Here is a 25,333-nt window from a genome sequence, read left to right on the forward strand (position 1 = left end):
TCCCACCTCTCTCTGGCTCTTCTAACCTAGTCTCAACATTAACATTCTTAAAGCCAGCCAATCTCACAAACTTCTGTGTGTGCGTGTTGGTGTATGTTTGGTGGCAAAATGTGTCAGTGTTCTGTTCTGTGACATCGATGATGTCTGTTTCACCATTAGAATTTGCAAAGGGAAACCTGTGCTGGCTCTGTATAAACCAAGCCATTAAGAGAAATTGCTGCTTTTGTTTCCCTCATTAGCTGTTCTTGGTGGAAAACAACATCCGGCCACACCATTAATCCTTTGGGGTTGTGTGCAGTTCCCATTTTAAAGTTATATGTATCAATGACTCCAAGTCAGGTTGGTCTTAAGCTCTCTACTCAGTATGCACAACAGCAAACGCTGTCTATTCACTGTGTCGAGTGTTCTGGTCTGATATGGCTGGCAGACTAAAAACGTGTGCGTGTGTGTGTGTTAGAGTGCCACTCCACCAGTGATCCCCATCCCCCTCTCAGAGCTCCTTCGGAAACAGCATCTGCTGCTCCTGTCCCAAACGGGAGCCCAGGATAAATGGTGCAGCGTTGAGTGGCAGGCCCCTGCTTGTTTGTGTTGTGTTGTATAATCTTCAACTCCATGCCTCGGATTTGCTCTGTGTTCCTATTCCTGAAACTGAGCAATGTCTCTTTTTTTACCAGAAGTAGATTACGTTGAGGAAATGACAACTTTAGGCGGTACATTTAGCACCTCAATTAAATTGTAAGTGAGCAGTAGTAAAAATATATTTACATAGAATAATGTAGAACAATAATTTATTTTGATGACACACACACACACACACACACACACACACACACACACACACACACACACACACACACACACACACACACACACACACACACACACACACACACACACACACACACACACACACACACACACACACACACACACAGTATTTGTTGGCAAGATAAAAGCTGAGCGACTAGTGCTCTCATGGGTCACTACATTGTACCCAGAGGCACAGTGAATTCTCTAACCATAGCATTAGCTCTCACGTGACTTCCATATTGCGTTGGCTTCAACATCTGCCTGCCGATTCCATGGTGGTGCAGATGGAGTCTAATAGTAGTCAACTATTTTCAGTTATTCTGCGGTTTTCTTAGGGAGCTTCCTTTTGTTGGCATTTGTCATGGTGCCTATGATTTACATTTCTACACTATATCCATCTTTCTGGAATTCTAACGACATGTAAAGAACATGTGTGTATTTTTTATTTGCCTATGCTTAGAAAAAGTGTTAGAGCTAGCGAACCCAAAATCTATGCCATTTCATTTTATCATTGCTAATGAAATAAGTCCCCAATTTCGAGAAAAAAGGATGTAAAATCCATTGTTTTTGCCATTCTCCCCAAAACACTATGTAACCACTCTGTTCCACTTTGCTGCATGTGCAGGTGGCGTTCATTTTGTCACTTCAGAGTTTTTTCCGAGGCACACTGACATCACGACCAAGTGATACCTTTGGACGTGACGGGCACTGTCAAGGCAGCGGATGACTGCTGCGTCCGAGAGAAAGTTGAGCTTTTCTGTGTTTAGCGCCGGATCGTGTTTTTATCTCCAGATCCTGTGTTTAGCTCCGGATCCTGTGGTTAACTCCAGATCCAGTTTTTTAGCTCTGGATCCGGTGTTAAGCCTCGAGTTCTGTGTTCTGCTTCAGGTCTTGTGTTTAACTACAGATCCTGTGTTAAGCTCCAAAACCTGTATTAATCTCCATATCCTGTGGCTTTCCCTGCAATTACATTAGTGTCATCACGAGACGCCGCTAACAACGTTAGCATTTCCTCTGGGATCCCCCCTAACGGAAGACCTCTGTTTCAGCTTTTTGCACATTGTGCTCGTAGTTTTGTGTTAGACGAAAATAAAGCCTCACTTGAGTATGTATTTGTATAATATTGCTTTCACCAGACATGAAGCCCTGAGTGTGTTTAGAAAACTCTACAAACATAAATCATGAAGTAGGTCTCGGCGTTTGGGTGCAGGGAGTGCGTGTTGCTGCATCAATGAGAGTACTTCAGGATGAGGCCCCCGTGTCTTCCTACGGAGCGATGGGCCATTTCGCCATGCTGATGCACAATCTAGAGTGGAAATGTAAATCATCATACATTCAGAAAACGTGCTGTCTCGGCCATTGTTTCTTATTCATGAGCTGAGCGGGCGGTGTTGTATTTAGCGAGGCAGCATCAGGTTGCTGATCTGTGGCTGTATGTCCGTGTTTTCTGAGCGAAGAAACAGGCCAAGAGATGAAGGAATGACGATATGAGAGACTGGATAATGACACTGAACATGGAGGATTGCAACTGGGCTTTTATTTTGGGAAAGAATGTCTGGCAACTGGAATTTCACGTGACATTATGTTTAATTTAATATGTTGTCAATTTATTGTTAATGATGAGGTTCAAATTGATCTGTAGGTTTATTAAACGAGTGTGAAGGAAGGGAGTAGAAATACACTTCCTTCTTTTCTTTTTACTTTAAGGCTTTTCAACCTCTGTTTTCCTGGCAATGGGTCTGACCACGCATGTACATGCAGGGTGCCGTAGCCTCTACTCAAGCCCCCCCATTACTGACCGTCTTTGGCTCTGCCCAGACTTCCTATCACTCAAATTGAAGATCTGGCGCCTCGCTAAATGGCCTCCTGTTGTTTACTCTGTTGTCAAGGATGCAAAGGTTATTTTTGTACGTTGCAGGTTTATATTTTGACAGTTCTCTGAAGGACGATCAGATTATTAAAACATTATGTCTGGACAAAATCGAATACTTTGATCCAAAGTTGTCCGTGAACCGATTTAGCTCTGACATGGATATAATTTGCCTTCACGCTGCGTGTAGTCACTCAATAACACACAGAAAAACACAGCCTGTAACTCGCTGACTGGTCCTTCTTCCCTGATCCTCATTTACACACACAAGATGTATACTTTGTGTTGGTCACGGTCACCCTCACACACAGGCACTCAGCCCCACCTCTCTCCTTTGTTTGCTCCTCAGGATTGAAAAAACGTACCAGGAAGGCCTTCGGAATGCGGAAGAAAGAGAAGGACAACGACTCAACGTGAGTCTTGTCTTCCTCGTCTGCCCTGGCAGTTCACCAATACCAAGGCTTCGCTGCTGTAGAGGCGGATGCATGTATTATGCAGCAAATATATATGTTTTCACTGGTCATTTATGCATAGGTGATATACTATGATCTATTTGGTCAACTTTTCCAGACATGATCTCTTTAACCCCATACCTGCAAAACATTTCCCCATTCTCTGTAATGTTCATAGAATCTAGTCTTTCTTTGTCCTAGCCCTCCGTCCGCCACAGTGTGATAGTGGTTTAATCTCATTCTGCGTATTATGTTTATTTAATGTTGCTCACTCCCCCTTCATTTCTTTTTTTTTGTTTTACACAGGGGGTCCCCAGAAAGAGAAGGGGGTGTAAGTAACTCAACTCCTCATCACCACCTGAACGGCAATCAATGTCTTGTGCCAGTATATTTTGCAAGTTCAGTGATTGCAGCATGTTTAGAACTGTCTATATATATTCTGTGTTCACCAATGATATAACGATCTTGGCCGTCTTTCGTTTGAATGACATTCCACTGTGCTTTCCATCATCGTGTTCATCCAGTTGACCAGCCAGGAGCCCCCAGAGTCTGACTTGGTACTGAACTCTAATTAGAAACCCTTTTAGGATAGACTAATGTCCCTAGGTCAATTTAGCATAATAAAGGCTGTGTAAGAAAATCCTATGTGACACAGTTTTGTTTCATGGGATATTCAAGACGAGCATAAACGTGATAATGGTAGATGAAGGTAGCATGAGTTACATGCAGTAATTTATAGATGTATTGAATCACAGTAGTGATAGTCTCATCACTCATCTGTAACTGCAGTATTTGGGCTTCAATACTTACCCCTCCAAAAGAGGGAAGTGCTGTTGTTTCATTTATCAGTTAGGTAATGGCTGGCATCTTGTTCTGAAGCCTAACTGAAATTGTTAAAATCATTAGATCATCAAACAACTTAAGTAGTAGATTGTTTAATGATGTGAAATTCATAGTTCCCTCAAAGCCACATTCTCATCATACTGTTGACTAGACTCTGTTGTTTTGTTATAGCAGCCCTCAAGAGAAACACTGTTTGGTGTGGTTGTAATTGTACTGTCTTATTAGTCCCAGAAGAAGTCCAACGGCTCTGCCAACGGCTTCAGTGGAGAGATCGACTGGGAAAGATATGTAAGTAAAATCCTATGGTGATTCTTTGTGGGCTTTTACCTCATTAGCACTGACATATACAATTAAGATAAATAATGGCCTCCAAAAAAATGTAATATTATTTTGTTCAAGATGGATGACATCTCTTTCCTTTTTTCACACACTTTGAAAAGACTTGGATCAGATCAACATTACAAAGATGCACAAACAAAACAAACACTAGCACAATCACTGTGAAGACTAATGTGTTTGGCTGTGTGTTGCAGAACTCTCCGGAGGTGGACGAAGAGGGCTACAGCTTGAGGCCCGACGAAGAGGAAGAAGCAGCAGATATCCTCATGGCATCTATCTGGATGTGTTCTATGTGTACTGCATGGCATGTCATTGGCAGGTCACTTGAGCCCCATGTAATGCATCCTTCTAACATGCCCCACAGCCCCACTAAACGCTGGGTGCCTCTTTTAGAATTGAACTCAACGTGTTTAATATATTATATTTCAAGGCTAGTCTGAACTATCAGAGGGGCATTTCTGCTACCATCATGACCATCTGCTAGCTCAAGTCAGTGCGTCCATTGACAAAGCAATTGAGATAATAAATAAAGATAGCCCTTCATGCATTTCTTCTCAGTGAAAAATCAAAATCCAATCTAGAACATAGAGCACCATTTTGGGTCCGTATTAATTGTACACTTATATCCCCGGACTTGAACAGTGAGTCACAGGGAAGAGGTTAAAAGTGCATTTATTTCCCCTGAATCTGGAGCTCGGCTAGAATCAATACATGGTTATCCCAGACCGCCAGCCAGTATTGAGTGAAAGTGATGCTTTATAGTGCCCAGGCCAACTGTTTGTTATGAGGGGGATGATGGTTTGCTCCCTGGAATTACTTGATGGACAGACTTACAGCATCAAGTACTGGACAGGCATTGATGGACACACACACACACACACACACACACACACACACACACACACACACACACACACACACACACACACACACACACACACACACACACACACACACACACACACACACACACACACACACACACACACACACACACACACTATTTGAGAATTTAGCCATAACTACAACATTAAGCTCAGCACTTAATTTAAAAGGGCGATAAAGGTGTTATGCTATTCTTTAGGTAGTTTTGACTTGTGCACCATTTTTTTCCAATTTGAAATGGTAAAAGAGATAGCAGCAATAGTGCATTCATTAGCTTGGCTGGCTTAAAACCATTTCACCTTTATATCAATCACAATGCCTTGGGCAGTTTCCAACCAGATTACCACTTTCGGTCCTTAACGTTTCCCTTTCCACCTGCCCCCAAAGTCAAGACCCATTTCTTCTCCTCCGATGAGTCCGAGGAAGACGAGGACCACCGCAAGAAGTTCAAGATCAAGATCAAGCCCTTGCCGTCCGACTGCCCCGTGGCGATGCCCTCTGTAGACCAACTCAAGGCCTCCATCTGCAACATAGCCTTGTCCCCATCACCTATGGTGAGTAGCCCCTACCGCTGCTGCTGTGGACACGGCTTTTACAGGAGAACCTCCATTGTGGATGTGTGGAGTTGATATGTGAATCATATGTTGTATGTGTGCTGTGTATTGTGTTGATATTTGGGGATGTACACACACATTATCTATGCTTCTTTTCAATGGTTGATTCTGCAAATGATCAACAAGAGTCAGGCGACTGGTTATGCCGCTTATGTCAGTGCTGTAATATAAGGACATAATAAGTCATATTCTGCCGTGCTATGGAAAGTTTTGAAAGGGTAACGCTCAGAATGTGCCCTTGGTTTCAGCTCTTACGTAATGTCATAAGCATGAATTAGGATGGACTGATTTGTCACTCAGTTGTAGATGGTAACAAAAGGATCTGATCAAATGAAATTCCTTTTGAGTTGGATCCCATTGTGAAATATGAATGCGTTTCCATTTAATGAGGGTAAGTCAAGCTAATTTCTCATGGCTTTGCTACTCGTGCGGCACTATGGGTGACCTCGCTGCAGCCCCATTTAATTCAGCATGCTGCAACACTAAGAAAGCCGCCCCCTGCATCAAAAACCATCTGGCAACTTATCTCCAGAAGCATACAAATTTATAGGTCGATGTGCTCAGTAAGAATTAAACACGCCATCGGATTTTCCCCAAGAATGTGTAAAAGCAACGAGATCGTAGGAAAGTTGCTTTAACTCCAACACCAAAGAGGCAAGGGCGGCTTGAGTGTCAGCCCTGCTCTGAATAATTAACGTTGGAAAGTAGGCATGGTGAACAGGGGCTGTTTATGGGCTGCACACAGTGTCTGTGGTCATTTAAGCTGTGCTCCTCCATAATTTAGTCATTCAGTCTCTGAACCTGCTAACTTGAGAATGATACAACCTCAAGTGCCTTCATTGAATGAAAAACCTGCACATTTCTTTTTCTTTTTTCGATTTAGTTCCGTCGCAGAACTTGATCCTTAGCCGTGTTGTCATAGTTTGATTGATTTGGATTGTGAAGAGCATCTTCTTCACAGTATTTCACGTTTCCATTGACAGCATTGTTTGATTTTCCTTCAATTGGGTCACTTTAGTGATGCTTTTAGACTGCCCAAGTAGCTGTCCATTCCAAACATTCTGAGCCAAACCGGAAAAAAACTTTCCCGCTCGCATGTAGTAGTTTGTCTTGTTGTCCCTTTGCTGCTTCGCCAAAAAAACAAATGTTTGGCAAAAATATGCCATGGTAAACCTGCAGCCAAGGACTTGTTATTCTTCACCGAGCCCCTCCTCCAGGTTCACTTTGCCTTTTTTATATAGAGCTATCAAGTACCCCTTGTAGCTGCACACACAGCTGGATCGCTCGCCGGCACATTGTATGCTTTTCCCAGGTCACCTTGGCTACCGAGTGGTCATAAAGCAGCCTACCGAGAACAGTGTCAGTAACCCAGGGTTAACCTCCTCCGGGAAGCACCACAAACGGCAACCCTTTTTCTCACTGGGTTGGTGGTTGCTGGGCCTCCCTTTGTTTTGTCCTGACATGATGTTTGAATGAGGACCTCTCATTTAAGTGTTTATCATTGAAGTGTATTGGTTTTCCTATTCTAGTCATTGGAAGACCGCAGTGGTGTGCTGCTGTACACATACAAACATATTTGACGTAGATAATGTGCATACTAATCACATACTAATGTGACGTATTGGTGCTAAAGACCTTTGTCGCACATGGCTTATTCTGCATGATTAATTCATGGGTGTGTATGTGAGCTTTTGTATGTGTGTTGTGTCTGTTTGTGCATGTGTGCTTAATTATAGAACTTAACGGTTTTAAATCTATTTTCCCGAGATCACTTTTGGGGCACTATATAATTCCAAGATATTATTTATATCTTATTATATATCTATAATGTTACATATGCAACATGTATTGCCAAATGTAAGACACATTCTGTTCTCTAATGCATTTTCTTCCCTTATCTCTTTGCTACCTGGAATGATGTTGACCTCTGTAGAGGAGTCCGGTAAGCATTTTCCTTGCACGTTTGTTTGCACTTATTATGCATCCTTGTTTGTGTTTTGCTTGTGTTTTTGTTTTGTTGTTTTGTTGTTGTGTTTGCTTGAAATACACCGACCAAATGTATCAAACACAGTCTTTTCTTATGTACAAGTTGTGCATGCTACTATTAGTCCTATTCATGACTGATTTGACCATGCTGACCTCATTGCAAGTAGAACTTGATGCCCATCATCAAGTCCTACTTCTAGATTTACTCTGCGCACACTCAGTGTGTCAGTGTGTGTTGGGCGTGAGTGCTATGTTAGGCTTTAGTGTCGAGAGTCTCAACCTCCGCTTTAATGATTGTGGGCTACTGAGATTCCAGATTAGACCCAATAGTTACAGGGACTGCAGGGATTTACAATTACTTATGTGAGATATAGTTCTCTAGTCTCTATTCTATGTCTTGTTCATGGGTGTTATTTTGCTTATTGAAGTTGATGACAAAATATAAATTAATGGCTGATTCCTTCAGGATTTTTATAAAATGTAATTAAAACCACACATTTGTTAATGACCATACAATATTATGATTTCTGTATTTGCTGAACATGGATGTCCAGCAGCCTTATTGGAACTGCATGATTAGTACTGAACTGGATCATATTTCTTTAATTTTGTAAACAACCATGCATTGGCATGTCCAGTAAAAATACATCCAATCAGATTAATCCTTTCCCCAAATTCTGCCCCCTTGTTACATCATGGCCATGACACATGGCTGACTGCATAGATGGCCAAGTACAGAAGGGCTGGGTGTAAAATGTACGAAAGGGGTGAGATTAATTGAGAACCAGCAGAATGTCCGAAAAGAAGATAGGAAAAGGAAACATTACATCAATGAATAGTATAATAGTTTAAATAAATACTTTAAAATATAAATAATATATATGAACAACCATATATTATAGGAAAAAACTAAAGACATGCACCGAGTAATAGACATATCTAATTACTGGGTGATTAGATATGTACCTGAAATCTGTAATCCTGCAAGTGAGGCAGTAAACAGCAGGATTATGGTTAAAACAATACAAATACGACTCATAATCTTTGAACCGAGTAATGGTTACACCATCTGCCCCCACAAACCCACTAGCACCTGTCTTAATAAGGCTGGACTTCAGAGGCCCTCTCCATGTTCCTCCTCCTCCTCCTCCTCCTCCTCCTCCTCCTCCTCCTCCTCCTCCTCCTCCTCCTCCTAACCAGAAGCATACAATGTATCTTGACTGATTTGTCACTCTCTGACCAGGTATCTCTTCTCTCTTCCTTTTTGCTGGTCACAGAGACGTAGCCCGGTAAGTGTTGATTTTCTCTCCTTCAATTCTCCAGGGGGTTTCTTGAGGGTTAATATATCAATGTTTTTCCAAACCCTTTGTTTGCTTTATATCTTGTGTTTGAGGAAAGGTCATTTACGTTGGGCGATTGGGCAAAAGTGTTCCCTCCTACGCAATAAAGGAAACATACGTGGGGAGCATTCTGCACCCATTTTAATGCTAAGCGCAAACTGTCGCAATTTCTTGCATCGCCTTCCCAGATCAGCAGTAAGCAGTCTAACGTGTATACCCAAGGTCTGATCCTAGTAGGCCTTATGCCAGCCACCTGAGTAGTGTTCTGAATAATAAATCTAAACCTTTGACCGCCGGACCCTTTCAATGTGCTCCCTATAGTCACTTCTGTACGTGTCTCTGTCCGTCTTCTTTATCTGAAGCCTGCTATGTATTTATGCCGCTTCTCTCTATGTGTGTGGTCACGTGGAAAGCTTGCTTTTCACCTATGGCCCTTATGCAGGGTGGTTGATGGCACCTCCTGGTGATTTGGTTTCCTCGCTGACAACGCAATCCTCCTCCTTATCTTGTCCAGCTATCAGTGCTGCTGAAGCATCTCTCCCTCTCTCCCTCTCTCCCTCTCTCCCTCTCTCCCTCTCTCCCTCTCTCCCTCTCTGGCTGTCGTTTTCTCGCTCTGTCCTGTTTCTGTGATGCTTTAGAACTTGATGCTTTAAAAGGATATCACTTGTGACATCAGCCCACGACCGAACCTCTCTCGTTCTTCTCCGTCTCCTGCCTGCTCTTCTCAGCTCACAGATGGCTCGATATGCACTCATTACAGAGCTTGTGTTGTTTGTTTGTGCTGTTGTCATTCATGTAGCATTGTTAATATGTAATGAGGGAAAGTGAAAGTGCTCCGTCAATAGTGTGCTTATGATCTTGAGGTACATGCCTAGACGGGCGATCATATCCTTGTCTGTAAATGGCAATTATTACTACTGCTGCGCTTTATCCAGACCGAACCGAATCTTCCTGTGTGCGCTGTAGTCTTGCCTCCCCCTGTGGAAATGGTTGCTAAGCAGATAGTTCCTTTTGTCTCATCTGATTAAGTCATCCTGAGGCAAGAGCTCTTCTCCTGACCTTGGCGGCTGGACAATGTGCACCATCGAGCTTTACAAACGCAGTCAACTTTCCTGTTAATTATGTTGATAGCTTGTTTTGACCTGTAGGATGCATTCTCTTTATTTCTGTTTTTTTTTGTCTTTGCATTGTAGCTCAGATATCATCGCACTTTTATCTGATTCCTCAGCATATAAAGAATAATTATTTTGGCTATTCTGTTTACCTTATTACAGGGTGTGTTGCAACGGAACACCTCAGGTAAGTGTCCTTGCAGACATAATCCTGTACTTGTCACTACTGCGATTAACAATAGCATGCAGTGTTAACTGGTGTGATTCCAGGTGAGGAGATCCCAAGGCCGAGACGTCCCGTACCCATTGTACCCATTGTACCCGCTGTACCCGCTGTACCCACTGTGCCTGCTGTGGCCCCCGCGCCAGCCCCTGTCCCCCAGCCCCCAAGGTAGCCATTGTCCGGCTGGTCCTCAATTATTATTTTTTTAATTAAAACTAGAATTACTATTTATGAATATTTAATTTGCCTATTATTGCCATCCTACAAGGCAACTTGAATTAGTATGTTTATTTAAAAGGTTATGAGGATTGTATTCGATAGTGTATTTAGGTAAGGACGTTGGATAAAATCTCTCCCTATTTAATATGGTTATTCATGTTCTTAGCTGACTCTCATTGACTTGGAACTAAGATGGAGGTTAACTCTTCTTTCTCCCAGCAGCCAGCAGACACAAGTACTAGAAGATGCCACAGCGCTATTCGGGCCTCCACTTGATTCAGCCTTCGGGGAACAGAAAACTGAAGGTGAGTCTCTTAATTTCTGTTCCTTTTACTTCCATGTGTGGGCTCACAGGTTTCTTTTTCACGTGGTTTTCCACTGCGGATATTTTAACCAGTTTGGACAGTTGTTACAGGAGCATGTAGCAATACGATCTAGAAAACGCGTTTTTTTTATGCAAAACTGTATTTTTTTCATGTCTCTCTATCCTCAGTATTTCTTCTTATGCCTTCCTTTTAAGCTAACATGAGAACTATTGTTTGTATAAATTAAGAAAATATTCTCAAGCTTTGCCAAATATTTTTCTCTAGTGGTCTTTTTAACCACATACAATCTGTTGTTTTATGATTCTCGGTGGATTTGGTCCTTAGTCATGCACCAAATCCAGCAGGATTTAGCCAGGCAGCCTTGTCGAGAGCTATGTTATGTAACCACCTTCTGAAGCATGACTAATGTGAACACAGTTGCACTCTCTTTTTATACTTTTATTCAGAGAGAACATTATTTTTTCTCTCGTGTCATTGATACTTGTTAAAAGGTCAGTCTTCAGCTAATGTTCATATAAGCTAATGATATACATCTTGGAGTTAGTCAAGTCAATTAGAAAATAACAGAAAATGATGCCAATTGTCCTCCACTATAGTCTGTCAAAGTTCAGTATTTACTGTGTGTGGAGTCCGCAAGTCCCCCATACCGTCCCCAAAACAGACTCAACCTTTCAAGGTGCAGGGTGTCAAATTGAGGCGGCCACTAGCGATGAAGTCGCAGATTGCCACAACCGAATCGTGTTCTCAATGTGCAAAATGCAAAGTAAGCTGGTGACTTAACACTAACATGGCCCCCTATGTCCCTCTGGCCCCCTGGATGAAGTGGTTCTGTTTGAGTCAGATATGTGGGGGGCTCCTCTGTCAGAACCTCTGACGAGACCCTTCCCTACAGGAAGTAAGTTAAGCTGCATCACCCCCCCCTTGCAACCGCTCCACTCGGAATGACTGCACAGAACCATCCACCCGCCCCTGTGACCCCCCCCCCCCCATCTGACCTTCACAGTGCACTTTTCAACCCCTCCATTTCATTAGCCATCAGAACAATGATATGGTACAGTGTCATCTCTAACTGTTCATTTCAGGACATCTGGTGACTGGACTCCTACCCTCGGCCTCCACACACCCTCACCCTTGCATTTGGCATGCTTATAAACATACCGTGGTGCTTGGTGTCTTCCACGCATGGGTTATTGTCTTTCATCAAACATTCATTAAAGTGTCCGTTTTGCAAAGGTTTCACCTAAAACCTTGAAATGAGGACCAGTGCAAGTACTTGCTAAGCAGCTGCGTAGCCACAGCTTCAGCTGGGTGACACTATGCATGGGTGCTGAGATGGAACAGCCAAGCTAACGATGCCCCACTGTATCCTTGCAGCACCACCTCCACTTCCCCCCAAGAACGTCCCAACTTCCCCACCTACGACCGGGCCTCCCTCACCATTCGGTACTGGTAAGATACCATCTTATCTCCATGAACATGTTTGGTACACTCTCCTGGAAATTTGATCCAAGTACCTTTCTATTTTTTTTTTGTCCGCTGCAGAAGTGCCAAGCGAAGCTGAGGACTCCATCGCCAAGCCCTCTTTCGCGGACTTGGACAACATCTTTGGGCCTGAGGAGGGCTCCTCTGCTATCGGGGATGACACCGGCGACCAGTGGGTCTGCTTCAGTGATAAATCCCCAGCGAGACCAGCCCTTACGCAGGAGCCTACACCTCCACCACCCTCCTCCCCACCACCTCTTTCCGAAGACAAAGCCCCTACCCCACCAGCCTCCCCTCCTCTTCCAGAAGACCCAGTATCTGCTCCACAGACCTCCCCTCCTCCTGAAGACCCAGCGCCACCTCCCCCCGCCTCCCCTCCTCCCCTGGACCCATCACCTCCTCCGCCGACCGCAACAACGCCCCCAGCGGAAGCGGCGCCATCTCTGCTTGCGGCAGAGTCTCCACCACCCCCGGCGGAGCAGCCACCTCCCTCCCCCCCAGCCCCGACACAAGAAGAGCCCTTGCCCGCCCTGCCATGCTCTCCTCCCCCGTCAGAGGCCCCCGACTCCGTCTCCTCCCCCCCTGCAGACCCAGCTCCATCCTCACCCTCCCCTCCACCTCCCGCCCCCCGAGAACCCACTCCTCCCCCGGCCACGTCGCCTCATCCCCCCGCTGTGCCGGCCCCTCTGCTGCCCTCACCCCCGGCCTCTTGCCCCCCCCAAGCCTCCGATGCTCCCCGAGTGCCTGCTCCCGCCCCTCCTCCCGCGGCAGAGGCACTGGTGTGCTCCGTCCCGCCGCCGCCCCCCTCTCCGCCGGGGGGACATCAACAGCCCCAGAGCCCGGAGGCCGCTCCCCCCGAGCTGGCGCGGGACAAAGAAGGACCGATTTCACCCAAAGATCACGGCGGTGCCAGCCAGGGAAGCCGGTGTACGCCTCCACCGCCTCCCCCGCCGACGTACCGCGCGGTGGTCTCTTCACCAGGCCCCACCTCCGGGGCCACGGGTACGGCCAGCGGTGAGTGACTCCGCCTCCTGCATTTGCAGATTGTTGTCAGGCGCTCTTCCTGCCAGGATTCTTTCTGCTCGTGCTCCTGTGTGGTATTTTTGTACATTACCCAGAATGGCTTTTGCCACCCCCTTCTCTCTCTGGTGAGCGGTACAACATTCTGGTTGGTGCTTCGTTCTGGATGTAGGATGCTAATAGCATCCTACTTCCAGGATGCTACTGGATGTTTTCTTGTAGTATCCCTTTTCGGAATATTGCAAAAAAGGTGGTTTGTTGTGATTCTAAGACAGAACCCCTGTGGTTCTGGGGTTAGCTAATATCATGCTTTAGATGCTACAGCAAGTCCAACACTGTTGTATTACACTGTGGTGTAATACAACAGTTGTTGTCATTCATGTGGTGCCTACTGTAACGATTTCACTGAACTTCAGGTCCTCTTGAGTTTGATCCTAATTCAAAGGTGAAATACCACACATCTATTGCGTTTTTAATTCATTTTTTCTTTTAGTATTGGAGTTGGCTCAATTCCGGAGGTTTGCAATACTGCCAAGAGAACTGGAACAAGAATGTCAAACAAATCAATGTCATTTTGGAGTAGCATTTTGGCAGAGCAAGATAGGCAGAGACTCTTCCTAGTTATTCAGTTCCCCCTGTAATCTACGGAGGCACAACATTGTGTTGAACCAAACTAAAGGTCACTCCATGAAGACAATACAGAGAGAGCCAAGCTAGTACACTGAGCCACTCTGCTGACAAGGCAGCTGATCCCAGCTCGCATCAGAGCAGGAATTCTTACTCTGCCGACGGGAGCCGCAATGGGAAAACTGTCAGCTTGATAAAAACTGAACCCTTGATGGTGTTAATATTCCACGCTGTCTTTCTGAATGAAGGACTGACTTTCCACACACAGGAGCAACTTGTCTATTGTACTGATGGGGGGAATGTGCTTTAAGTGACTGTTGAAGTTGTTGTAGTGTTTGCCAAATGGTATTAGGGGAGATGAAGTCAGTGAATATACGTGTCAATAATTAACATGGTTTCTGGTTTAAAGGGGACCTATTATGCTTTTTCGCCTTTTATGACCTATAAACGTTGTTATAATGATTGGTAGTCATGTTTAACCGTACTAAAGTGTCAAATAATGACGTACATGCATTTCGACGTATTCCCTGCTGACAGTCTGGGGTGCCTGTGCAGAGCGCTAAACACTCGGGACAACGTTTGCGATTCACTTTCCGGGAAATCATCTACGTAGATGTACTCCTGCCGCGCCCCCATATGCCTGGTCAAATCTGCCCGCGCGCGCTTCAAGGAAGGTAACCAATCACAACAGAGTTGGGTTGGAAGGAGGGGGGCGGGGGGGCGGAGAAGGACGAAACCGAGCGTTGACAGAGAATGCTGAAAGCGCCCAGATGAGAGGAAGAGTTTCCCGAAAATCTACATCGTTTTTTGTGTATGGTTAATCATGACTATCAATCATAATAACAACGTTTACAGGTCATAAAAGTCGACAAAAGCATAATAGGTCCCCTTTAAGGTCCCCCTTTATGCATGTCCAGTCTAAAGAAATGACATGCTTTAGAAAAGCTTCTCGTTTATACATTTTGTATGGTTCTGTATTTTAATCATGTCCTTTGATAAAAAAAATTCATTCCTAGGCTCCTCCTCTCCGGTCAGGCCCTCCACCCCGTCGTCTGTCAGCCCAAGCCCCCCTCCACCTCCTCCCCGGCCCCCATCGCGACCTAAACTCCCCCCAGGGAAGCCCACCGCTGCCGGGGATGTGGTGAGTCTGAGACGCAAGCGGCCTCACTCCAACGACTCCAAAGGTGGCCCGCACCCTTCTGAACACGAGCAACAATACACGCAGTAAAGAGCCTTCCATTGCTCCCCCTCTCGATCCAGGGTCGGCTGTCCAGCGCCCCCGTGCACTCGGCCAGCCCCCCGCCCATCGCCCCCCTGGCGCGGGCCGAGAGCACCTCGTCCATCTCCTCCAACAACTCCCTGAGCACCGCCACCACGCCCACCGTCGGTAAAGAGCTCTCCGTGTCCGTGTCAGGTGTGTGTGCACCTGCCCCCCACCCCACCCGCCTCCATTTGCCTTCCCTGCTCCAGGTTTCATTTGGTTTTCATTTGATTTGATTTGATTTCATTGATCGAGCTTTGCGCTGTGCAATCTTGGATCTTGCTGCTATTCGCAAAGCATCCCGTTATTTTCGTTGTTGTTGAAACAGTACAAGAGACGGTTTAATTAGATGATTGCGATTGCAGAGTTAAAGGAAAGCGTTTTTTTACAATTACTGACCATGCATATAAAACATGGAAATCCAGCTGGCTTTATTTATTTTTAGTAGGATTTTTTTTTTGCAGGATATTAAATGTCCACTGTCCGTCCTGTCACTTCAGTTACATGTACAGTGAGGGTACCCTAGATTGGTGTGGCTTAGTCACTGCAGATTAATCATCTGCAGCCTTCCTCTGCACCGGACGTTCCATAAAAGGAGATCCTGAGTCTTCGGTTTGGCTACAGAACTGTGTTGTTGAAGTTGCAGAGACACTTCCAGCATGTGAAACTGGAATAAACTATTTCACACACCAAACGTGTGAATTGGTAAAGCAAAGGGGAGTCTAGTTCTGTAGGGTGCCGTCAACCTATGATGCAACAGCCCTCTCCAAGCTCTGCAATAGCTTTAAGCAATTTAAGATCTCTCAATGTCAATGTATTGCTTGTTTGGAGGTTTTCTTTCTATATTTGTGATTTAAGTCTTGGTTTTACTTTTTGTAACCTTTTTTCGTTTCATCAGTTTCTTCATTCTTCTTTATTCTTTTCTTCTGTCTGACATTCTTTATTATATTTTACCCCTTTGTCCATGTGCTGTCCTGTCTGTTGTTTCTCTCGGGCTCTATCAGAAGAGGATGCTTATGTAGACAAGCTACCAACGTTTGAGAGACACTTTGATTCATTGGCAGGTATAGTAACTGTGCACCCTGCGTGGTGGTGAGAGTGGTGGGGTTTTAAAGTTGTGTTTGTTTTGATGTTTTTGGTTCAGTTAGACATTTTGCTAATGCATTTTACTCAGAATGCATCGGCGGTATAATAGCGCAGGTTATTATTCAGTGGTTTCTGTACTTTTCCCTGTCATTGTCTTCATTTGTACATTCAAACATGTTGAACCTAATGTTTGAAGACTTCTTCTTATTGCTGGTCTAAGGGGCATCGGATACATATGGATTTCTCTATCATTAATTTCTCTAATATATATTTTTACTGGGGTCCATTATTGTTAAAGCTTTAGGCATTCATCAACACAAATTTTTATGTTTCCATTAAAGTGGGATATCTTAATTGATCAAGGTGTATTCTGAAGGGAACACATCTTGTGTTTTATTTGCAATGGGGCCATTTACACACTCGTATCTCCCTGAGTATATCTCTTTCTCTAATCTTTACTCTGTCTCCGAGACATACCACAGTCTTGTCTTTCATCCTGCTATATGTCTCCTTTATTTTTGAAAAAACAAAAGGACGTGACCGGATTGTATAAATAACAAAATGTTTGAGTTTTCTCATCTACCCAACCAGACAGTCTTTGTCCTCTCTCTCGCTCTCTCTCTCTCTCTCTCTCTCAACCTCCAACCCCCCCCCCCCCCCCCCCACACACACACACGTTGCATCTGTAATGGTCTTGCCCGCGTTACCATGGCAATATCTTGTCTCCCGGTTCTCGCCGACAGACCTTGTGTGTTCTTTTCAACGCAGCGCAGCGCCAGCTTTCAGGGTTTCATAACGCACCTTTAAACCTGGAGATCCCTACAAGGTCTTCCATATGTTCCGTCTGTCTTTGCTCTCTCTCTCTGTCTCTCTCTCTCCGTCTCTCTCTCTCTCTCTCTTGCTCTTTGTCGCTCTCTCTGTGTCCCTCTCCCTCCGTCTCTCTTTCTCTCTCTGTCTCTCTCTCTCTCTCTCTCTGTCTCTGTCTCTCGTCTCTCTCTCTCTCTCTCTCTCTTTCTCTGTCTCTCTCTCTCTCCTGTCGTTGTACGAGACCCCAGTGCTGCTCCTGGCGGCAGCCGTTTGAAGCCTGGCATGTGAATGAAGCTGTGGAGTGGCCACGGCTTTTTGCTATTCATGCCTCCACTCGAGAGCAGGGCCGCCTCGGGTTCAAGCCAAGTCTCTTGTGTCGACGTGGGCCCCCATCCACGGGGCCACCTCCATCCCCCCCCCTGCTCATCTCCACACCCACTCACCCTCTTGACACCCGCCCCCAGCACCTGCACCTCAAACCGCTCGCTCAAACCCCCTGTCCTCGTCTCCACACCTGGCCACCTTCTCCCTTCCCCTCATCGGGGGGCCTCCCATTGATATGTCCTCCATCTTGACAGTGTTGCCTTTAGCTAGCACTAAGTGATTTTGCTAGTCACACTAGCTGTAGCATAGCAGGTACAAAGGTACGTAGCATAGGCTCGCCGCTAGTGTGTGTCTCGTTCATGCAAACGTGAGAGAGAGTCCAAATTCACTGCGTGCAAAATGTCCATGTGAGGACCCCATTGTCTGTTATGTAAGAAGGTTAAATTATAGTAATGCTCGTTGTAGCGCGTCACAACGTTCTTCTTTGTCTTCTCCGCCTTCCATTCCAATCTCAGCAGTGACCTCTACAGGCTGACGACACAACTGCACTGCCTTATACATAAGGAGGTCAGCTTATGTTAGGCTGAGAATAATAGACCATGGTCAATTGGATGTATATTTTATGTTATATGATGTATATTATATTTCAAGTATAAAATACGTTTTAGATATTTATGTCTGCACACTAATATGAAGAAAGCATACTTTTTATTTTACATAGCAAGATCCATTGGATCTTTAGGATGGTTTTGTATTAAAAACGTTTGCATTGAGAAGGACAAATCCCTTCATCTAGCCCGTCATCACCCTCAACCTGGCATCTCCATAAGACTCCAGCCTAGACACCTTTGAGTCCATCATCAAGAAACAACATTTAGTTCCACATTCTCTGTCTGTCTATCCGTCTCAGTCTCACTGTCTCTGTTTCTGTTTATGTCTCCGTCATAGTCTCTCTCTGTCTCTCTCTCTCTCTGTCTGTATCCCTCTGTCTGTTTCTCTCACATACTGCCACTACCATACCGTACGACTCCCCTCCGCCGTGACATGAGACAGATGTGCCATGTGAGACTCAACACTACTCTCCTTTTCTCTCCCCTCCCTCTCATCCCTCCACCACTTTCCTTGCTCCCTTCTTTTTTTTTTTTTTACCACCCACCCTCCTCACCCACCTCTACGATCCTCCAACCCCACCCCACCTCTCCTTGACTCACTCCTGCCCCCCCCCCCCCCTTACTCCCCCTTCCCAACACAGAGAATGACCAGCCGTCCCTGGTATGGTTTGACAGAGGGAAGTTTTATTTAACATTTGAAGGTAAGTTGTCCTCCAATGTGCCGGGGCCATCTTGAGAATCATATGTGCAAGCTGCCCGCCACGGCCCTGCCTCCTCCTCTGTTCTCCTTCCTGCCCTCCCCATTCATTTCTCCTTCTTTGCATCCCGCCATTGTTCACCTATCATCTCTATGCCCTTGCTGAGAACCACTTTCACCAGTCGGCCGTGCAATGGCCTAGCCTCTCTCTGTCTGTCTCTTTCTCTCTCTCAAAATCTTCTTCCAGCATCTCTTGGTATCTTGTCATTCTGATCTCATCTGCGGTGGCTGTCCCTCATACCACTGGAAACTCTTCATTCTTCATGTTTCCTACTAACATTCAGGTGGTTTACCTTAAGACTGTTTCTCCCTGACTTTGGCTTTGATCTGTGGCACTTTGACTGGCTGTGCTGGGGTCAACACGACTCTAACAGCACGCTCTGGAGTATGCATGGAGCTCTCTTTGGCCCTGTTATCTCTCTCTGTCTCTCTCTTCTTCTTCTACTTCTTCTACTTCTTCTTCTTCTGGCTGCCTATGCATTCACGGTCAGCCTGATGTGTAGATGAATAACTGGGAACATTGATTAAAATGTTAATCTGCAATATATACTGTACTATTCAGTATATGGACACTAGGATTGAAAGAACGTTGAAATGTCCGTCCTCTCTTTCTGTCTGTCCACTAAAGTCATCTCACCTTAATGGCACTAATATTCGTTGTCACTTCAAGTCTCTGTCCTTCATTTCATCCATGTCATTTTCTACATGATAATTGTCCCTCTGTGTCCCATGCATACACCTGAATAGGAAAAGATCGGATGATAATGTCTTGAGTAAAATTTGCCGAGACATTGGACATGTAGTCATGTAAAACATGTTCTGTTTCAGCTGTGCCATCTCAAAAATAAATTGTTGAGAGACTGCATTGATGAGTGAGGCTATACTAAGTCTAGGGCTGTAACTCTATCCATATAATGATCACTATCATATCATAATATGTCAGATATCCTTACCCTTACCTTATCATATCGCCCTATTATTCTATGTAACCACGGTTGTTGAGTTGAACCGTTATATCATACACTGATCGTCAATAGTGACAATGTTATAGAGTGTGTGTGTGTGTGTGTCTGTGTGTGTCTGTGTGTGGTAGTCTTCTCATTACCAGTATTTGTGATTGTCCCCAGGCTGTTCCCGGGGCCCGAGCCCTCTCACCATGGGGGCCCAGGACACACTGCCCGTGGCGGCTGCCTTCACAGAGACGGTCAACGCCTTCTTTAAAGGAGCAGACACCAACAAGTACGTCCACAACACACAACTTCCCACGCCCAATATACCTCCATGCATCTTTCAGTTCAAGAGAGGATCAAGGTGGGAGCTGGGGGTGGGGGGGGCGAGGGGCGGGGGGGGGGGGGGGGGGGATCTGGTCTGTTTCTCGGTTGAGACATGAATAGAGTGTAAACGTTTCCAAAGACACACAGCTTCCATAGTGTGAGAGTACTTCCAATTATCACTCAACGGTGAGCGTGCCACCATGTTGATCAAATGAATATTGTGGGAGAACAATTGAAACATCCTCATCATTATTATTAACCATTAGTTAGATCAAAGTAATCCCACACTCTGTATCTATTTTGTTATTTGAGCACTGGCCCCGAAGCCAGCCCATCCAAATCCCAGCAGCTTAACATATTGAATATATGAGCATTTCCATATTGAAATGCCAACATCTTCCATTTGTCTGTACCTCATTTTCACACATCCATCACACACATCTCTCTCTCCCACTCTCGCTCTCTCTTTTGCTCGCTCTCTCTCTTGCTCTCTCTCTCTCTCGCTCTCGCTCTTGCTCTCTCTCTCTTGCTCGCTCTCTCTTGCTCTCTCTTGCTCTCTCTCTCTCGCTCTCTCTCTCGCTCTCTCTCTCTCTCACTCTCGCTCGCTCTCGCTCTCTCTCTCTCGCTCTCGCTCTCGCTCTCTCTCGCTCTCTCTCTCTCGCTCTTTCAGGTGCGTGGTGAAGATCATAGGCGAGATGGTGTTGTCGTTTCCCGCGGGGATCACGCGGCACTTTGCCAATAACCCGTGTCCCGCCGTGCTAACCTTCAGCATAACCAACTACAGCCGCCTGGAGCATGTGCTGCCTAACCCCCAGCTGCTCTGCTGGTAAAGGCACCACTCTAACCCAGGCCACCCACATGTGTCTGTAATACACACGCTCATGGTCCAATGTCATATCACATTGGATTCTCTTGAGCTGTATTGTGTATTGTTCTGACCTCGCGTATCCAAAAAGGTTGTATTTTACTCAAACCGCACTAGTCGGAACCGCTTTGTAGCAATAATGGTACAAACTATATCGCAATATTTCAATAATAGATACTGGCTGCGTTATTTATTATCCCCCAAAGGGCAGCTGGTTTGTTGTATTAAGGGATCTGTCAAAGCAATGTGCCATCATTAATAAACATGGTCTTGAAAGATGACAATCTACTAACTAATCTAAACCAAATCCCAATGGAAATATGAATGTAAATGAGTCATTGTACTTAATGCAACCTGAATAAGGATGAGCCCATGGTGTACTTAAAGTCCTTATTGGTTAAGCCATTGCCATTCCTGACTTACCGTGATATCCAGATGATGTAACTGCCCAGAAGTGGTTACATCATGCTCGTCATCCGTATGCCATTTTATCCATTATATTGCATAGTATCTAGTCAACAGTGCACCAAGACGCTGTGCTAACTCTCGATGTGTCCCGCCCCACCCAGCGACACCACCACACAGGCCAAGGGCGATGCCAAGGACTTCTGGGTGAACATGCCAAACCTGATCAGCCACCTGAAGAAGGTGTCCGAGCAGAAGCCTCAGGCCACCTACTATAACGTGGACATGCTCAAGTACCAGGTAAACCCAGGGCACCTTATTACGCTGGGTTTACACTTCCAAGTACACCACGTCCCCCACGCCACAACTTGTAGAAACGACGCGGATCTGCACATTGACGCAAGGGACGGCCGTACAGAAGGAAGCGATAGAGGGTTACATCCCCAAATGTACATGAACCGACCAGCAAATCCAAAACTGAAAATCATTGGACAGAGTCTGCTCCATTGAAAAAATATGTTGAAAATCGGTGCATTCATTTGATAATGGAGCTTTGAAATGAACTCCTGAAAAGCTGTTGGTGCATCAAACCAACTAAATTACACTCTTTTGATTATGCTTGGTTAATTAATTTTTCGACCGGCCGTCCAAAACAAAACCAAACACGTTTCCCCTGTAAGTGTAATCTAATGAATTGTAATGTTAGTTTACATGTGTGTGTGTGTGTGTGTGTGTGTGTGTGTGTGTGTGTGTGTGTGTGTGTGTGTGTGTGTGTGTGTGTGTGTGTGTGTGTGTGTGTGTGTGTGTGTGTGTGTGTGTGTGTGTCCAGGTGTCGACACAGAGTCACCAGTCCACACCCCTGAACCTGGCCGTGAGCTGGAGATGTGAGGCCGCCAGCACGGACCTCAGGATAGACTACAAGTTCAACGGCGACGCCATGTCCACCCCTATGGCCCTCAACAACGTCCAGTTCCTGACCCCCGTCGACGGGGGCGTGTCCAAACTGCAGGCCGTGCTCCCCCCTGCCCAATGGTACAGTCCGGCTTTCACTCATCTGCACTGCGAATGGTTTACTCACTTACACTGCTAATCTGTTTGTGATGGGTGGTGTTGTTGTCAAGATGAACCAATGGTTGCTTGCCACATCAGAGGTACATGTGTCAAAGTCTCAGACTACAGAAGATGATGGATAGATACTTTATTGCACATGTCACAAGTACAGAGCAACGAAATTCCCAGTTACATCCCGTCCAAGAAACATAAAAGACAGTGTGGGGAGACAGGATGGAGAGACTGTCAGGGCGCACATGCTCTCCCTCGTTAGATAAGAAAAAGGTCAACAAGAGGGTAAACGAGGGGGAAAAAATGTCATTCCCAAACTATGCTCCTCTAAGGGGGGGCAGTGTAGGGATCACAAACACATGTGGGAGGGGGGAAGGGTGTCGGGAAGGGGAGGTGTCACAGCTCAGACACCGGGAGGAGGACCCGGCCAACGGGCGCGTCGCATCACTCACAGCACACTGTACTGCAACGAGGGACGGAGAGGGGGAGGGAATGTAGGCAAACAGATAAAGGTGACATATTATACCACCAGGTGTGAGTGTGATTAGCCATTACAGGGCGTTTTGATCTGCCTCGTCTGACATCACAAGTGGGAGTCTCCACCAAGATGCTAATCACACTCACACCTGGTGCTATAATATGTCCCCTTTTAAATAATTATTGTAGTGGTAGCCGGTGTAAAGCAGGGAGATTGCCCTTTGCTGAATGTTTTTTATTCTCAAAAAACAGGATGGGGCTCATCATGATAAATGTACAAGACAGCCATTGTTTAGTTTTTTATCATGGCCAACATTTCCAATTGTATACCCAAAAGCCAATGTTCTTCTCCTGTAATGTCAGTCTGGCATCTGACCGATAAAGTTACATCAGGTGTTATAGACGAGGCAGAGTGCTTCTGTCAGCACAATCCTTCAGAACCATTCAGTTGAAAGTATACTTTTTCCTCGAGTCGTCGCTCTGTAAGCAGATGCGAGGTACGTGAAGTATTATCAGTGCACTAACCTCTGAAATCATGCAGAACTCATTATTGCCCATTGGAAAAAAGAGATATACTGCAGTGAACATCTTGCAAGGTTAACATCTCGCTGATGAGGCAGTAGTGACACATTACTTATCCTGTTGGCGGTTTCAGAGGGAAGTGAATAAGAAATAAGAAACTGGATTACTCTGGCTTTGAGGGATATTTAGTTTTCTTTTTCCCTTTCTCTGTGACAGGAATGCGGAGCACCAACGAATCCTTTGGAAAATCCCGGATATTTCACAGAAGTCTGACAACGGAGGTGCGTCCACAGATAAATGCTATTGATCAATTCCAAGTTTTCAAACTTGCTTTTTCATATTAACATGCACAATAACTTGTGCCCTTTGCATGGGAACATTCATCAGACTACATCAGACTCTTTTTACACTATATGCTGCCCACTCTCACTAACACCATATGAGCATGAAAACCTTCATCCTCAATGCCAAACTCATATGTGTTCACTGATGCCCTCTTCTGTCTGAAGATGGTTCCGATTTGTTATGGAAAAATATGTATCTTTGTGGTTGGCTACTCCTGGAATCATGCCATTGCCTTTTGTACTGTAGATGGTAGAGTGATGGTTTCACACATATAGATCAGGCTCTGTCCAGTGTCCACAGACAGCCTGACTCAATTATGTTTGTTTTGGTTGACTTGATTAGCTAAAGGCTCAGTTATGGCTACACATTGTCGTTGATTAATGGATTTACGGACCAATTATGTCTTTGCGGACCCTCCTTGCCTCCAGCGCAAGGGCCTGACGAGGCGACGCAGCACTAAGGCCAGTGATTGGTCCACTAACTAAAACCCGACGCAGAACCAAAACAGGTTCACGACTGCGTCGCGTGGTCATTGCGTTGCGTCGACATGGAACCATAACTGAGCCTTAAGGGTTCATGTTGACTTGAATACTTACTTGAAGTCCCAGTGGTGAGGAAACCCAACCCCTCTCAACCATCTCTTAACCCCGCCCTGTGTCCTCCCGACCCTCCCAGGTGTTGGCTCGTTGCTGGCCCGCTTCCGGCTGTCGGAGGGCCCCAGCAAGCCGGCCCCGCTGGCCGTGCAGTTCACCAGCGAGGGGAGCACTCTGTCGGGCTGCGACATCGAGCTGGCCGGGCCCGGCTACCGCTTCTCACTGGTCAAGAAGAGGTTTGCCGCAGGTCAGTCTGTCCCCCCTGTCAGTCTGTCCACCCTGTTTGAATGAGCAGGTCAGTCTGTCCCCCCCGTCATGTATCCCCTGTATAATGTAGTGGCAAGAGACCAGCAAGGCACTGTGCTTTGACAATCAGGAATAGCTATGAGACGGTTGGAAAGACAAACCTGGTCACAGTTGATCCAGTCCAATCATCCAACCTTATTCTTGTAATTTGAGAGCAACATTACAAGCAAAGTAAAGAGGTGTAAATTCTCTATAGCAGGGGTCGGCAACCCTAGGCACGCGTGCCACCACTGGCACGGGGCAGCATAATCTTTGGCACACTTAAAAATAAAAATGATTATTTTATTATTATTATTAAAAAATATCCCAGCACAATGCGGCAGCATAATCATTACTATCGAAGTCTAAATATGTTTAAATTAGTTACAGAAAGTAGTGTTCTGAAACGGGATGAATTAATAGTTTTTAAACCTATGTTGTGAGTAATAGAGAAGAAAATATTTAAAATATTGTTGCAAGTGGCCTGTATGCATCGCCTTCACATGGTTTT

The 25,333-nt window shown here is 45.4% G+C and overlaps 1 protein-coding gene across 1 annotated transcript in view; it reads left to right on the forward strand.

The window, feature by feature from the left end:
* The window catches only part of sgip1a (SH3GL interacting endocytic adaptor 1a), a 53,890-nt gene that overhangs the window by 25,370 nt on the left and 3,187 nt on the right, over nt 1–25,333 (forward strand). Inside the window, exons 4-26 of the mRNA XM_056603275.1 lie at nt 3,030–3,093; nt 3,439–3,463; nt 3,657–3,689; nt 4,201–4,263; nt 4,509–4,572; nt 5,575–5,753; nt 9,077–9,088; nt 10,414–10,438; nt 10,522–10,642; nt 10,916–10,998; nt 11,843–11,914; nt 12,394–12,468; nt 12,562–12,687; nt 12,808–13,515; nt 15,165–15,289; nt 15,409–15,562; nt 18,879–18,938; nt 20,122–20,233; nt 20,939–21,094; nt 21,703–21,838; nt 22,368–22,570; nt 23,816–23,880; nt 24,620–24,784. Coding sequence (XP_056459250.1) covers nt 3,030–3,093; nt 3,439–3,463; nt 3,657–3,689; nt 4,201–4,263; nt 4,509–4,572; nt 5,575–5,753; nt 9,077–9,088; nt 10,414–10,438; nt 10,522–10,642; nt 10,916–10,998; nt 11,843–11,914; nt 12,394–12,468; nt 12,562–12,687; nt 12,808–13,515; nt 15,165–15,289; nt 15,409–15,562; nt 18,879–18,938; nt 20,122–20,233; nt 20,939–21,094; nt 21,703–21,838; nt 22,368–22,570; nt 23,816–23,880; nt 24,620–24,784 — 2,826 coding nt within the window. The remainder of the gene's footprint in view (nt 1–3,029; nt 3,094–3,438; nt 3,464–3,656; nt 3,690–4,200; nt 4,264–4,508; nt 4,573–5,574; nt 5,754–9,076; nt 9,089–10,413; nt 10,439–10,521; nt 10,643–10,915; nt 10,999–11,842; nt 11,915–12,393; nt 12,469–12,561; nt 12,688–12,807; nt 13,516–15,164; nt 15,290–15,408; nt 15,563–18,878; nt 18,939–20,121; nt 20,234–20,938; nt 21,095–21,702; nt 21,839–22,367; nt 22,571–23,815; nt 23,881–24,619; nt 24,785–25,333) is intronic.

The sequence above is a fragment of the Gadus chalcogrammus genome, chromosome 12 (assembly GCF_026213295.1).
Source record: "Gadus chalcogrammus isolate NIFS_2021 chromosome 12, NIFS_Gcha_1.0, whole genome shotgun sequence".
Lineage (NCBI taxonomy): Eukaryota > Metazoa > Chordata > Actinopteri > Gadiformes > Gadidae > Gadus > Gadus chalcogrammus.